This window comes from Anas platyrhynchos, chromosome 11 (genome assembly GCF_047663525.1).
Source record: "Anas platyrhynchos isolate ZD024472 breed Pekin duck chromosome 11, IASCAAS_PekinDuck_T2T, whole genome shotgun sequence".
Lineage (NCBI taxonomy): Eukaryota > Metazoa > Chordata > Aves > Anseriformes > Anatidae > Anas > Anas platyrhynchos.
In genome coordinates this window covers 18,189,521-18,204,080 of record NC_092597.1, presented here as the reverse complement: position 1 = coordinate 18,204,080, position 14,560 = coordinate 18,189,521, and the positions used below count along the sequence as shown (strand labels likewise).

At 40.6% G+C, this 14,560-nt stretch overlaps 1 protein-coding gene across 28 annotated transcripts in view; it reads left to right on the top strand.

Annotated features, from left to right (window-relative positions):
* AKAP13 (A-kinase anchoring protein 13) overlaps positions 1-14,560 on the top strand; it is a 217,589-nt gene that overhangs the window by 177,611 nt on the left and 25,418 nt on the right. For all 28 annotated transcript variants that reach the window (XM_072043421.1, XM_072043417.1, XM_072043424.1 and 25 more), the window contains 4 exons: positions 4,403-4,445; positions 5,194-5,299; positions 10,460-10,631; positions 13,929-13,996. In XM_072043421.1, the coding sequence (XP_071899522.1) occupies positions 4,403-4,445; positions 5,194-5,299; positions 10,460-10,631; positions 13,929-13,996 (389 nt within the window). The remainder of the gene's footprint in view (positions 1-4,402; positions 4,446-5,193; positions 5,300-10,459; positions 10,632-13,928; positions 13,997-14,560) is intronic.

Genomic DNA, 14,560 nt, shown 5'->3' with positions numbered 1-14,560 from the left:
TGTTATTTAACTGCAAAAAGCACCATTAAATAAATGTCTTGAGTTGTTTTAGTTTGATTCCCTGGCAGTTATTTCAGTGAGGCAGATGCCCTTTGTCCAGAGATCCACTAAGTTATTGGTATTTCGTTTGGGAAAATTACTGCTCTCATGTAAATCTTCATTATAATTTCCTATGAAAATATGCCAGCAAAATGTAATGAAAACATTGGACATTGAGTTATGCATGCAATAAGACCTGCATCCTCTGAGGCCTGCATCCTCCAAACCTGCATCCTCTGGAATTTGCACATTCTTAATTCTTTGTTTCTTGTGCCTTTTCTGAAGCCAGATGCTTTGCAGACGTTTCCTTTGCTTTGGTTCTAGTTTGCTTTGGCTGCTTCCTCTCCTTTTTGTTATTAAATACATTTTCAAGCATGCTCTAATGTCTGCTGTTAACCCACTTCTCAGCCCAGGGCCGGACTCGACCATCGAGACGGATCTCCTTCTCCTTCAGCATCTCTCCACTCATTCCTAAGTCTAAAACTCTCTTTTCTATTGGCTCTTCTTCCAGTGATGAGGAGGAGGAGTTGGATAGTAAGTAATCGTTTTCTGTGCATTGCAGCCATTATGGGTGGAAACAAAGGGAAATCTGTTTTTCTGCTTCAAACCTTGAAGTTTCACCTTGCAAACACCAGTCTAACCTCTCCATTGCATGATGTCTAACAGCAGTATCTTAGTCCTGTAACTGAATGCTAACTAATGGCAGAATAAAAGGATCATAATCCAAAGAGTCTTGTACGTCAGCGCTGTCAAATCTCATCTGGTTAGTTTTGGGTCTGTATCCATTTGGCAAATGTTACCGTCTGCCACTCTGATTGGCAATATTGTCATAACCTTTGTATAAAAATTAAAGTATTTGTCTTAAGATCATTTCAATGCATTGAGTTAGCAGGAGGGATAGATCCCTGCCCTCTGTATGTGAGAGTGGGTATGTTGCTTGGTGGGAGTAGGAAAGGAAGATAGAAAATCTGCTAGTAAATTCTGAAAATCTTAGCTACAACTTCATAGTTTCCCTGCTGAGCAAAAAACAGACATTGCAGCCAAACACTGTAAATTATCAAGGTGTTCATATTTAGGTCCTGATGTTGAAATTGGAATAATTTTGTCAGGAAATAGGCAAGTGCTATATGGTAGCTTTTCTTCCTGCTGTAAACTCCCCTGTTAAAAAGAAACCCCAGTAAGGCAGAACCTTGAATTTCAATTAATCATTTACCCTCCTTCTTTTTTTTTTTTCTTTTTCTTTTTTTCTCTCTTTTTTTTTTTTTGTAAGTAGGCATATGAAAAGTACTGAACGTGCTTCCTCTTTCTTAAATGTGTTTTGTTGGACTGCTGAAATAAACCAGAAGATAACTCTCTGCCTGTAGAGATCATTCAGAACAGCCTCATTAGTTGGTTCAAAAACACCACTTGCAAGGAAACCAGCCCCCATCCCTCGTACCCATACTGGGATGGGGGAAATTCCTTTCCCATGCAACAGATTTTGGTAACTTCCTGAACTGCAAAATCTCACACCACCAAATACCTGTTGGAGGTAGCTAAATTCTCCTCCTTTCCACTCCCAGCCTTCACTGTGGGTTTGTCCCTTGCTACAAGCCCTCTGCTCTTCCTGGGTGTCATACCACCTGCATCAATATTTAAGGTTCCTCCTCCTTCCCTTTTGCTCTGTCCTTCTCTTCTGCCTTTAACAAAAGGCACAGTTTGTGGTCCCCACAAAGTGAGACATGTCACACTCCCACAGCAAAAAGTATTCTAAGCTAAACTTGTTGGTAGATTTATTTTAAGCATCCAAAGAGTTAAGTCATTCCTAATAGGTGAAGGCATTTCTGTTAGTCAGTATTTATCCTTAATGCTCCTTAATGGAGCTGCTGTTACTGATGAGTATTTGAAGTAAAGTCAGATATTGTTTCCAACAAGAATGTTGCTTTCTTTGTTTGTGTTATTCCCTCATATTTGAGGGTACTGTGGTGACTTTATATAAAAGCTGGTTTAGCCACAGCTATTCATTCATAAGACTGCTTTGGCAGTGGGCATTTTTCACGTAGTAATCCCAGACCAATTTATTTATTTGTTCACATTTTCAGGGTTCATTCCTCGTAAGAGGATGAACGTGTTAGTTTGATAGCATCATGTATATAAGACAGATTTCAGATATCTGGACAAGCCAGTATGCATTTTAGAAAATACAAGGTTATTGTTATGAAGCCTTTGGATTTCTTGTGCCACAGAAGTTTAAGAGCTGCCTATCTGAAGGGGTTGCAAACTGGTTTATTTCATTTGCAATATGTTAGTATTGTTGCTGCTTTCTGCACAATGGACTTTGATGAATTATTTTAAGTCCAGCAAACATGTGAAATAATTTTGATGGGTGATGCAAGAGATGTTCAGATAAGTACACCAAAATTTGGCTGCTAACACAGAAGCATAGGGCATACATAGCAGTCCTGTATCCAAAGGCCAACTAACTTATTTTGTGGGCTATTAGTTTTAGCATTTCAGTTTTGAACCTGGCCATGACAGGAGATGCTCACCATGAAGGTGAGAAAATTTGTGCTTTTTTATGCTCATCTTCATGGGCTTTATAGCTTGCAGCACAATATTGATTGTATGATGCTAAATTATAACCTAAAATGTGAAATCATAAACAGTCTTTCACTGTGGTTTTTGTCTGGATACATTTTGCCTACTGTCAAGAATCTCCCATTTCTATGATAAAATACTATTGCAGTAAAAGATATATAGCACATAATTGAAGATCCTGTGCAATGTGCTTTTTGAAGGTGCTGAAAAACAGGCATGAATATTGAATTATTATAGCTCTTGATTCAGTGCTTTGTATTTCTTACGTTAACTGCAAAGAAACAAAAGGTTTGTGGAATACTGAAATCCATTCAAATTGGGTAATCTATTAAAAAAGGAAAGAGTAAGAAGGCTTGACCCATGTAAAAGCAAACCAGAGCTGAAAAAGAGTCACAGGAGGGCTAACCAGGGACAGAAGCTGGGAGCCTGCAAATTACTTGTGTGATCTTAGCAGGCAGTTCGGTAATAAATAAGTACAAAAAAGGAAAGAAAGAAAGAAAAAAAAAAAAAAGAGGAATATAATCAGGAAATTAAAGTGAAGACTTCATTCAATATATGTTACAATATTACTTAGATGTTGTAGGGATAGATCATTAATTAGATGAAAGATTTCGCGAGGGAGATATTGAGAGACCTCTAAGCAGGGATTAGGTAATGAGGTACGCCAGTATTTTAGTTTCTTAAAATAAACAAGTGATATTTCTGTCTCAGACTGTGCTGACACAATCAGCAATTAGGAAAATGTGTTTAGGATCACCAGGCATAATACTGTATGCACAGTTTTTCTGAATGTACGTTTGGATACAGGACCACCTTTTCATCTGTTGTGAAGTGGCGTTTTCGCATTCAGCCGTAGCTTTGATATGTTAACAGAATTTGAAGCCAAAGGACTAGTTTTTGTACAATGCATATGCAGAAACAAAGTTGTGCTTCTTGAAGTTCAGTTGTGGCTGTGAACAGTCCTTGTAGCGAAGAGGTTTTTTGTTTGGTTTGTGCTTTGTTGTGTTTGGTTTGTGGGCTTCCTGACAGGCCCAGTTCCTCCAGAGAGACCCTTCTCTCCTCTGGATCATTTTGTCACGATTTTTCAGTATTCTTCAACAGTTCTGGTAAATGATATCAGCTACCTAATCTGCTCCAAATGTGTTAGGCAAGCAGGTTTCTTGTGGTATACAGAGAAATTGTGTCATTGGCAGGGCTTCGGCTGCATGTCGCAAGTCAGACTTTCCTCAAGCAGAGTTTTGTGTGACTGAGCTCTAAGTTGGTAACATTTCGTGGAAAATGGAATAAGGCTTCCCTTGTTTCCCGTACTCTTTATGAAGCGCTTCAGGATTTTGATGGGAAAATGAACTATAATTTTATCAAGCAGCAGACTTTTATACATGAATCCCGGATGTGCTGCACAATGGGTTCTTTCTAGTGGTGTATAAATAAAAGTATTGTGGCAGAATGATTCGCATTTCTACATATTGTGATTAAATTGGCAGTTCTGTATCAGATACCCTCATTTACTAGCAAAGTTAACAGATGCACATCCTTTGCTTGATAAATGAAGAATGATAAAAATACTAAGTAATCTTTCACCTCAGCATCTAATTTGAGATCACCTAAGGATAAGGGGAACAGACTTTATCCTGAGCACATGAAATCAATTCTAAGCACTCACTTCTGGTAAACATGTCTCTTTCTTCTTTAACTGTCCAAATATGCAAGCTATGTTTTTTAAAACAGTGAGCTAAGGAAGACTGCAGCCTAACATGTCACCTCCCATTCTTTCACTCTTTTCCAGGTGCTCCGGCTTTCGGCGGCCCTGCAGGTTCCTTGGTGCAGAGGTATGGTTTTCTGGGGTTCCCCATCTCTTCTGTTGCTCCAATTTGGAAAACCAAAAGAATTCCTAGCAAAATCCCAAGTGTCCGGGTTGTGCAAATCTGTCCCCTATGGATATTTTAGATGACACAATATGAAAGTTGTCTGATTTAAGTCTTATCTCCAACAAGGCTTTGTGGTTTCTTCATAGATAATAGCACATCAGGCTATTTGTTATTCAACCATAGTAGTTTACCCTGATTTATATTTTACACTGGAAATAGTTGTTCCCGATTTTGGTCAAGTCTGTCTGTGTTACGTTAATAATCATGGTTTTGTACCTCTCATTAAAGGACGTATGCATGTCTGTCCCTTCTGTCTGCTCCCAGCCTGAAATAGGCTGGGTGCTGACGATTAAATGCCGAGACTGATCGTATGTGCCCAATGGGATAGACTGCCCCTCTAAATGGGCTCATGCTGCAAGCAGCTTACTCGTTATTTGGCCATTGGAGCAGCAGAGGGTGCTGTGGTATGGCTTGAGGATGGAGATTACTTAAAAACAGATAAAAGGCTTCCTTGAAACGTGAGAAACTGATTGGCATTTTGCCTTTTTTGCCTTTACTTTGCAATCTCTGGTGTAACACTATAAAGCAATCCATGACCCTCTAGGATAATACATGCATTTGTCCTTTAAAAAAACATCTGTCCACTTAATATATTATTTGGGAGGAAAAATTAAAAATAAAACCCAACCTTTTTCTTTTTCGATTTTAGCATATCTGAAGAGAGCAGCAGTGTCCCCTCTGGTAAAAGTGCAACAAAAGTCAGTCGTACCTTCAGCTACCTCAAGAATAAAATGTCCAGCAGCAAGAAAAGCAAAGTAAGTGCTTTTTTTTTTTTTTTAATTTTTGCAGCCATGAAATACCTATGGGTATCAGAGATTAATTTTGTATTTCAGTGTGTTTCCATAGGGTGGTATTTATGTCTTTGCCTGACTTTCTTTTTCCTGTCGCAAGGGGAGGATTTTCTGTGTGGTCGTAGAGAAGAGCAACATGGGAAATGTCAGCAGCCCCAAATTAAAATGCATCCAAGGCGAGGTTTCCTGTGCAATGTTTTTGCCTCTTTTCCCCACTGAATTGTGCTTCATTTATTATAGAGAATAGATTGTGCTCTGGCATGAGTTATGGTTTTGCAGTGACTGATGGGTCTAATTTTTGCAGAGCCTGAGAGGTGTTTAATAAAATGAGGACAGGAGCTGTAAGAAAGGACTGGCTGCCGAAGCTTGTATTGTCTTTCCCTTTTATTTCTACCTTTGCCACAAAGTTCCTGTGCACTGCTGGAGAAGTTGCTCAGACAGTGACCTTGAGAGATGGCCAATATTTATATTTTCTCCCTTTTCTGGAGGAAGTCCTTGAAACCCTAGGGTTGAATTTTCTGAAGGTTAAGTGCTTTCTCAGCGCAGCTGAATTTCCTGGGAACAGAACTGGCTATAGAAATAATTACATTAATGGTAAATACTTTGCTAAAATAGGCTGTTTTTCCCTTAGATTGTCTACTAAAGATGAATGGTTGTTTTGTTTGGTTGTTTTTTTGCTTGGTTGGATTTTTTTACTTGAATCTCAGCGCTGTTTACCATGTCTGACAGACAGGAGATAACACCATCTCACCTCACAGAATGCAACGTATATTGTGCAGTTAACTGATGTGTAGTTACTATGTTGGTAAGTGCTATTGGAGGGCCCCTGAGACATTAACTACATCTGATGAGAGTTTCAATAGCAAACAGGAAGCAAGGCACAATGCATGGTGCCTGTCACACAGGATTGGATGAAGTGTGTGAGGAGGGGAGGTGTCACACTATCTGCACAAGCAAACTCCATTTTGCCATTTCCCATTTGATCTTTCAGCCAGAGGGTTCCTGTAACATAGGGGGGGTTGTGTAGTGTAGAGGCAAGATGCTAATTTTGATAGATATTTTTAGAAGATTGCATCACATTTGCAATGAGTTATCAGCTGTAATGAGGTCAGTGATCCTAATGCACAGTTCCTCTTTATGGATCTGTCTTAAAAGACACAAACTGCAGCTGCAGGCAGTTCAGAGCTGCTGCTGAAGAGTTTTAAAACAATGCTGTTTTCTGCTGTGAAGTACAACATCCAAAAAAGTGTTTGCACAAAGACTTCTATGCGAAGAAACCTCTATGCAAACCACTAGCGAGAAGTTGTGGGGCACGTTGCACAGACTGTGCACAGGACTGGAAATTCATTCACTGCTTCTTGCAGTCTGGGTGCACAATCTCTAAGGCAAGAACTGGACATAAATAACAGATTTTGTTGGGACGGGTAAGAAAATACACCAGATACTTGCTTGCTCTGCCTTTCTTAAGTAGGTGCGGTGCATTTATTTCACCCATTTCATGATTGTGTTTGAAACCGTTGATAAAACAACAATCGTTCCAAAATCTCAACCATCATACATACATTAAAAATCATAATACATAGCAGTTCTGATATTTTGTTAGCTAGAAAAACATAATGTCATTCAAATTACAATTTCTTGTCTGCTCCTGGTGGAATGGTTGCATTACACACGCTTTTGGGCTTCAGCTGTACATTTGAATAATTCAACCTAAAAATTCTTGGGAACGCTGAATTCTCAGAAGCTTTGAGGCTGGTTAAAAACTGTAAGAGTTAAAAAGAAAAACAGCAAACCTTGAAAGAGGAAGTTGGACAGGAAGAGTTGGTTTCTGCTGCTGTCTGGGCTGTCAGGAGAGAGAGAGAGAGGCAGGCAGGCTTCAAGTTCTTTCCAACTAGGTTTTGCTTTTCTCCAAACCTGGCTTCAGAAATGCATAGTTTTCTAAGATTAACTGTAAAAATAAGGCACTTTTGAGAATACTAATGGCAGTGGCTCTTCTTGAAAATGAGTTTTGGAAAAGTTCTGTTTAAAAAAAAAGGAAAAGAGGATGTTTGGGTATTAACTGTAGTGAGGATACTGGTATAAGCTTTTTTGTATTTACCCATCCACTTCATGTTATTTAGGGATTAGTCAGTGAGTCTTGCAATCAGTAGCATGCGCTGCCTCACGTTTGTAAAGTCTGTAACACTCTATATCCCTGTCTGTTAGAAAAGCATACTCGTTTTATTCATTTTGGTAGAGAGTTTCTGGGAAATGACGACATAAAAATTAGCGTGAGTAATGTCCCTTCTCCTTAACTTGCGTGGTTATTGGGCAGCGTTGTTCCTCCAGCAGTTTTAGTTCGTGGTAGGAGTTTTGAGTGTTCAAAGGGCTAGAAGAAGGGGACCGCTGCTGACCCACAGAGCAGGAGGAGTGCAGGTATACGAACCCCTTCTCTCCAGGGAATCATCTGCCGCAATTTGTGGACTGAAGTACTACATAGCAACAGTGAGGTTTGTTCAGATTTACTTTTTGTCTATCCCAAACATCACAGGGGGGTTGTTTAACCAATCTTTCTGCCTTTTAAAGGCGTGGATCCAAATGGATTTATATATTCGACGGTATTAATCCCATCCTTTCCTGCCCATACTTTCATTTGATTTTATTTTTAACAGTGGGAGCTAGGGCAGGGCAGGACGAAAGCAGCAGCAAAGTAGCTAATATCATCTTGGAGGAAGTTAGCGGCACTCGTCCCGCCCGCCCTCCTCCCCCTTTTGCTCAACTCCTCGCCTGCTGCCGTCCCCGGCGCCAGGGCTCTGGGCTGCCACCATGGGCTAGCTCTGCTCAAGAGCAGCTCTCTTGCCCCGGGGGAAGGATGTCAATAAAATGGAATCGATTTTCTGAAGTTCCCCAAATAACAGTGAAGCTGGTAGGACTTAAGCACTGGGAGGTAAGAGCTTCGTGGTTATTTTGCAGCAGGGCAGGCTGCTGCAGCACATAGGCTGTTATTTCGGGCTGTAAAACCAAGTTTCTTTACCCGGAATGTCTGTCGGTGCATGTCGGTGCAGCATTGCAATGTCCACCTCTGATACACCATTAAGTGGTGCTTTAAATCACTCTGGCAGCTCTGATAGAGCAGGACGATGTTTTTATTTTTACAGTCCTTTTTAAAAATGAGTTCCAGTAACTGTCACAGCCAAGAAATAAATAAATAAAATCTCGTTCTGAGACACTGTTTCAGTGTTGTCGCTAGCATCCACTGCATGAAGCTCACTGCTTGCTCCTTGGAGGTGGTGCAGCATTTCCTGTTTCTCACTGGGCACTTTAGCTTTAACTGAAATGCTTTTTACAGTGATTTTTTTTGATGAAACGATATTATTCCAGACTGCAGAATTGCTGGGCTTTGCAGTAAGCATCGGGTACAGCTGAAGCATAGCATGATGAATCTCCTTTCAGCATGGTGTTTGCAAGATCTGCCTGGAGCAGTGGGTGATATTCTGTCCTGGGGCTTCACAAGTGCTGGCAATGGAGTTGGTTTGGTGCTGTCCCCAAGAGTTTCAGTTCTTGAATCGGGCTGGACCTGGTTAAAGGTGGCCAGGTCGGCCAACAGGGAGCGGGGCTGGGCAGGTTTGTATGGGATGACAGTGATGGCTCAAGGAGGCAGAGATGTGCTGCAGAGCAAGCTCTTCCTTGCAGGTTTTCTGCTGCAGGCAGGATTATTTCATCCCAGAATGCTCTTATTTTTGTTTATTTGCAGGATGAAATAGCATTTGGGGTCAGTAAAGAGAACTTGTGTCTGTGAGGCTTTGCAGGGAGAGACTGATGCTGACATTTTGCCTTGGGTCTGCTGGGAGAGGGGAGACTTCAGGCTGGGTTACTAATTATGTGAGCCTGTCATCAAAGGCACGAAAGTTTCTCTCCTGGTGGCTGCTGAGCTCAATAACTCTTTTAACTGCTTCATGGCAGTTGCTCACACAGGCTGCTCTGCAGCTCTCTGAAATTTAGGTTCCTCCTGTGACAGTATTTAGCAAAGAGCATGTGGCGTATAAATAACAGAAGTCAAAGATAAGCGCACAGGAGCCTTTGCCAGTTCATGTTAAGCTTCTCTTTCAGATGCTGTGAAATCTTCAGTAATAGTTAAAATACAGACTGGGAGATGAATAGCGTGATGAGTGCTTTGTAGGGTGGTATATAGAAAAACATGGAGTCACTGTAATTCAAATTTGGAGATTTTCTGTGGAGTTTCCTTTAAAAATTATACAGTAAGCCGTGTTTGGGAGACCTCCAAATCCATGAAATGCCACAGGAGACCTTTTTAAAAAATTTTAGTAGCTAGCAATTTTCTGACTCAGGTAGGGATAGAAAGATAGGAAAAACTACTGAAAATCAGAGAAGTTGGCTGTGCTTGACGTGTTTCCAAAGACAGCTGAGCAGCTCAGAGGTGGAACTGTGGCTTCCGGAGGACAAGCTGATGTTTTCTGATGTTGCTGTTGTTCCTCAGTCTCTTTGTGATGCCATATTTCAAGGGTTTGTGAAAGATCATTTCCCCAAAAAGTATACTGGCTTCATGTATTCTCTTGGGGTGGCATGAAGCTGTTGAAGGTGTCAGAAGGAAAAAGGAGGTGGGAATAATCCAGCAGTGGTGCTGTACCAGCACCTTAGAAGGGCTTGCTTTCTCCATTGCTCATGCAGTTGCAAAGCACAAGACTTATGATTGGCTTTAAAAATTAATCACGTTGCAAGTTCGATACACATTATACGTGGTGTTTTGTGTTTAAAAAAAATCATTGAAAGTGCTGAAGAGATCATTTACAGCCCGGATGAAAAAAAAAAGAACTAAGTCATTAAACCAAGCAAATGCCAGAAGTCAAAGTTGGAAGAAAATAGCTGCCTTCAGAGCAGGCTTGGTTTCATCTCCACTGGCAAGACACCCGTGCAGAGGGCCCTGCAAGTCACTGCTGTATTAATCCTCTTCCATGGGGGCCTTTAGCTGGTACTTTTAATCAAGAGCTATGCAGACACATGGCCATTGTTACGGTGTGCACCGATCGATATCGTCATAGCACTGAGGGCAAACACTGAAGAATTTGTAACTAGAGAATAGACCTCTGCAAAGTGACGAGGCATTCGTTCATTTTCTCTTGGCAGGAAAAGGAGAAAGATAAAGAGAAGACTAAAGAGAAAGACAAAGATTCCAAGGAGAAGGAAAAAGATAAGAAGCTGTTAAATGGACATCTCTTCACTGCAACCTCCGTTGTAGCCCAAGCAACCTGTTACCACTGTATGAAACCTTTCAATAAGGATTCGTACTACTGTGCAAGTAAGTCTTGTCTTCTCTCCTCCCCCTCCCCCTTTTGTTTTTCGTTAAATCTGATGTGGGAAATGTGACCTCGGTGCCATATCGTTCTCACGCTTTTAAACACTGGTGACGTGGGGCAGGAGGGAGGCTTTGGAGCTGGTGATTCATGCCATGATGGGGTGCCTTGTGGAGCTGAACTGAAGTGAGTCATGGGTGCATGGAGCTGGCCTGCAGCCTCCTGCCTAGCCCGTGCTTGGACAGCGCGGCATCCCGCGGGGGTTTCTGCCCCTGCTTGTCGAGATGGATCAGTCAGATGGAGGACTTGGGTCATTTCAGCTGCCTGGTATGGTTTGAGGCTGAGGTGGTTCGTTAAAATTCATATGGGACAGAGAAAGCCACCTTGGATCATGGCTTTTATTGCCAGTGGATGTCCCACACACCTCTGGTATATTGCTTTATATACTTTAGTTATCTGAAATATGACTTCAGTGAGCCTTCAGCAAAAACGTAATATGAAAAGGAAACGCTAGCCCTTTCTTCCTTTATATAAGCTGTTGTGTCACAGACCGAGGGGCAGCTACCTGTATACATGTGAAGCACATGTAAGACAATGCAGGCTGTACAGAAACCACAAAGTGGGGTTTCTATGAGGTTGGTAATTTTGTTCTCATTTCTCATCCGACAGTTTCGCATGCCTGTAACTCGATAAGGTCAGCAGCGTTTATGTGGTCACGACCAGAATGGAGGCTGGTTTATGCTGCAACCCAAAATTTTAGAACACATAGATAAAATGTCCTGTTCTCAGTGCAGCTCAGGACTCTATTCTTCACTGTTAGTAATATATTTTCTCCTCTAGCTTAGAGGCAAGGCAAAGCGAGTACAGGAATGGCTCTCAGGCTGGGGCAGGACGCTCTGCCTCTGTTCATGCTGGTGGTTGACCAGTGCATGAAACATCTCAAGTGAGGGGGGGCAGGAGCAGATAGCTGAATCCCCAAAGGCAACTCAGAGTTTCCTGAAAGAGAAGAGATTTCATTGAACATGTTTGCATGAGCCATGCTCTGTGTCAGCCTGATGGGAAATGGAAAGCATCAACAATTACAGGCTTTCAAATGCATCCTCTCCCTTTCCCTACTCTACTTTCTTAACACCCTTTTAAGCTACTTAGAAAATAATCACAATTTAGATTTGTATGTCCTGGCAGGTTAAAATAATCCAACAATGTCATGTAGTAGCACAAACTATAGTAGCACAAGTTTTAGTAGAAATATTCTTTGTTTCTTTTCAAGGTAAAATGGAAAGTGATTTTATTTTTTCTGCATTGTCCAGAAAATGAATGTTACAAAGGAAGCCTGATTTGAGCCCAGACTGTTGTTGCACTCACGTCTGAGTGTGGTCTGTACTCACATCACATCCTAAAATAGGCTACTCAATGCCTAGAAAATAACTGATAGACAGCCACAGACGTTCTGTTGTTCCTGTTCTGTTGTAGTCTACTTTTTTTCCACAGAAGTGGCAGTGCTTTACTGCTACCATCACTGTGTCTCACCTGTCGATGACTTTCTCTGAAAGCTTTTCAAAGGATTGGCTCATTTTAAGTCAATGTGTGAACCTTTCAGTGGCACACCCGCTTCCTAAAACAGCTAGCCAATGCTGAAAGATTTAGCATACTCGAAAAGAAATGGGCAAGCAAAAAAATGTTTTTAATGAGCCTGTTCTTTTATGATTTTTTGTGATCAGTGATGCAGAAAAGAAGCTTTTTGTTTTTAAATTATTAATATTAATGATATGGAGGAGCTAGAGGAACTTCTTACTTTCTGAAGTGCTGAATTAGTTGGAGGAATAAAGTACCTGAAATAAAGTACCTGAAAATAGATTTTTGATCTAAAGCATGCCATGATAACTGCAAAATTCTTTATTGGTAAATAGCATATATTCAGGTTTTCTAGGCTTGAGTTTGAATTTTAAGGGTTCTGAATTGTCTCACTGCCTCTCTTCATGTGATTTCAGTGTCAGACACCACAAGTGTATTCTGCCTCTCTTCCTTGTTTGATCTGAAAAATGATACTGCTTGTGGGGTTTTGCAAGAGTATGCAGGTTTCTTTCTGTCTCTTATGCTCAGGAAGTTGTGGGACATTGATAGAATAGCAACGCCCTATGGCCTTACTCTTTCCTCTCACAAAATATCAGAATTACTGGCTTTTATGAAATAGGCCCAAATTTAAGAAACGTTAGGAATGTGAGAATAATTTATCAGTCTGAACAGGGACATTTTTTCCTTTCATTTCATATTTCTTTTATAAATAATTCTGAACTGTACACTTGCAATGTAATTTACACTTTAACACAGTTCATGAATTGTATTTTGTGTTTTTGTGAATGAATAGAAATAACAGGTTTTCTCTAAATTCCTGAAACTGATTTGGAGTTGTGATCTTTCATCAGTCAGAACAGTTAATGCTTGAAACCCAGTTATCATTTATGTATTATGAAAAACAGTGGTTTTGTTTGTGGGGTTTTTTTGGTTTGTTTTTTTTTTTTGAAAACTTAGATACCCAGAAACATGCTGGAGACTCTCATGAAAAGGTGGCAGACTCTCATGAAAAAGAGATGCAACATTTGCTCAGTGCAGCAAAAAAATGGCATTAAAGCCTGGTGCTCATTGCACTGGTGAATGTTGTGGTTTCAGGCCCAAGCAGTGACTTCAGGCTAGCTTAGCAGGAAGTCCCTACCTCACTGACGCTCCTCTTGCTTTTTTCTGATAATCCTGTAGTACAGCAGCACTTGGTTCCTGCTCAGTAGATCTGGGTTGTGATATGTCTGGGTTTGTGTAAAATTATTTTCCTGTCCTTGTCCTGCCTTCTGAATCCCATAGTCCTAGCCTTGATAAGAACAATATTTGTATTTGAAGAGCAAATGCTGGCACTGCAGTTGGTTTCTCTTCTGTCTCCTACTTCTGCCTTCTCCCTTACTTTTATTGCAGAGGCATTACTCCCATCTTTTTCCTTTTTTTTTTTTTTTGTTTTAAGATCTGCTAGGACCTGGCAATGCTACCTTGCAGTGATTTTTAAACAGAATTTCCTATTAATTCCATGAGGAAATCTTGTTAAGAAACAAAGGGCTAATTATCCAGGAAAGCAGCCTGTCTGCCAGTATCTGTAGCTACTCATAATCTACACAGATAACTGAAAGTTGTAATTTTCAATTGTGCTAGATAACAGTTCAGAATACAAACAGCAAAAACTGACATGGTTTATGTGTTTTTTTGTTTGATTTTTGTTTAATGTTGTTTTTTTGTTGTTTGTTTTTAACGTTTGACAGACTGCAATGCAATTGTTCACAAAGGCTGTAAGGAAAGTTTTGCTTCTTGTGCAAAGGTGAAAATGAAGGTAAGAGATATCATCTACTCCACTACATTAAAAAAAAAAAAAAGTTTAAACGATTTAGAATACGTCTTTTAAAAGCACATCCAAAAGCTTTCATCTTGTTGAAAAAGCCCTGTTCAATAGTGAATAATTTCTCTAAGCTCTCCTATAATTCTTGGTATATAGGCAGTTGGTAGATTAATTTTGTTGTCCCTCTTGGAGACGGAAAAAATATATATATTATGGGCTGGTTTTCTTAACATGTTCTGGGTTTGAATGACATCAGAATGACATATAATGCTCTGGGACTCTGAATACACCAGGTCAGCACCACAGGCTGTTTGTAGGGTGCAGATGCCCTGCGTCATTCCCTCTGGGACAAAGGGACCTTTGGGTGTGATGGTCTGTCCTGTGCTCTGGGTGGTCTGCAATGAGGAGCAAGGACAGCACACCGCAGAGAGAGCAGCAGGCTCTGGGGAGAAGTAATGCACAGAGAAACTGTGAGGGTGTCCAAAACTTGAGATTAGATATTCCCAGAGCAAATACCACCCTTCTTGTGCATGTTTAAAGCCTATACGTGTATGATTA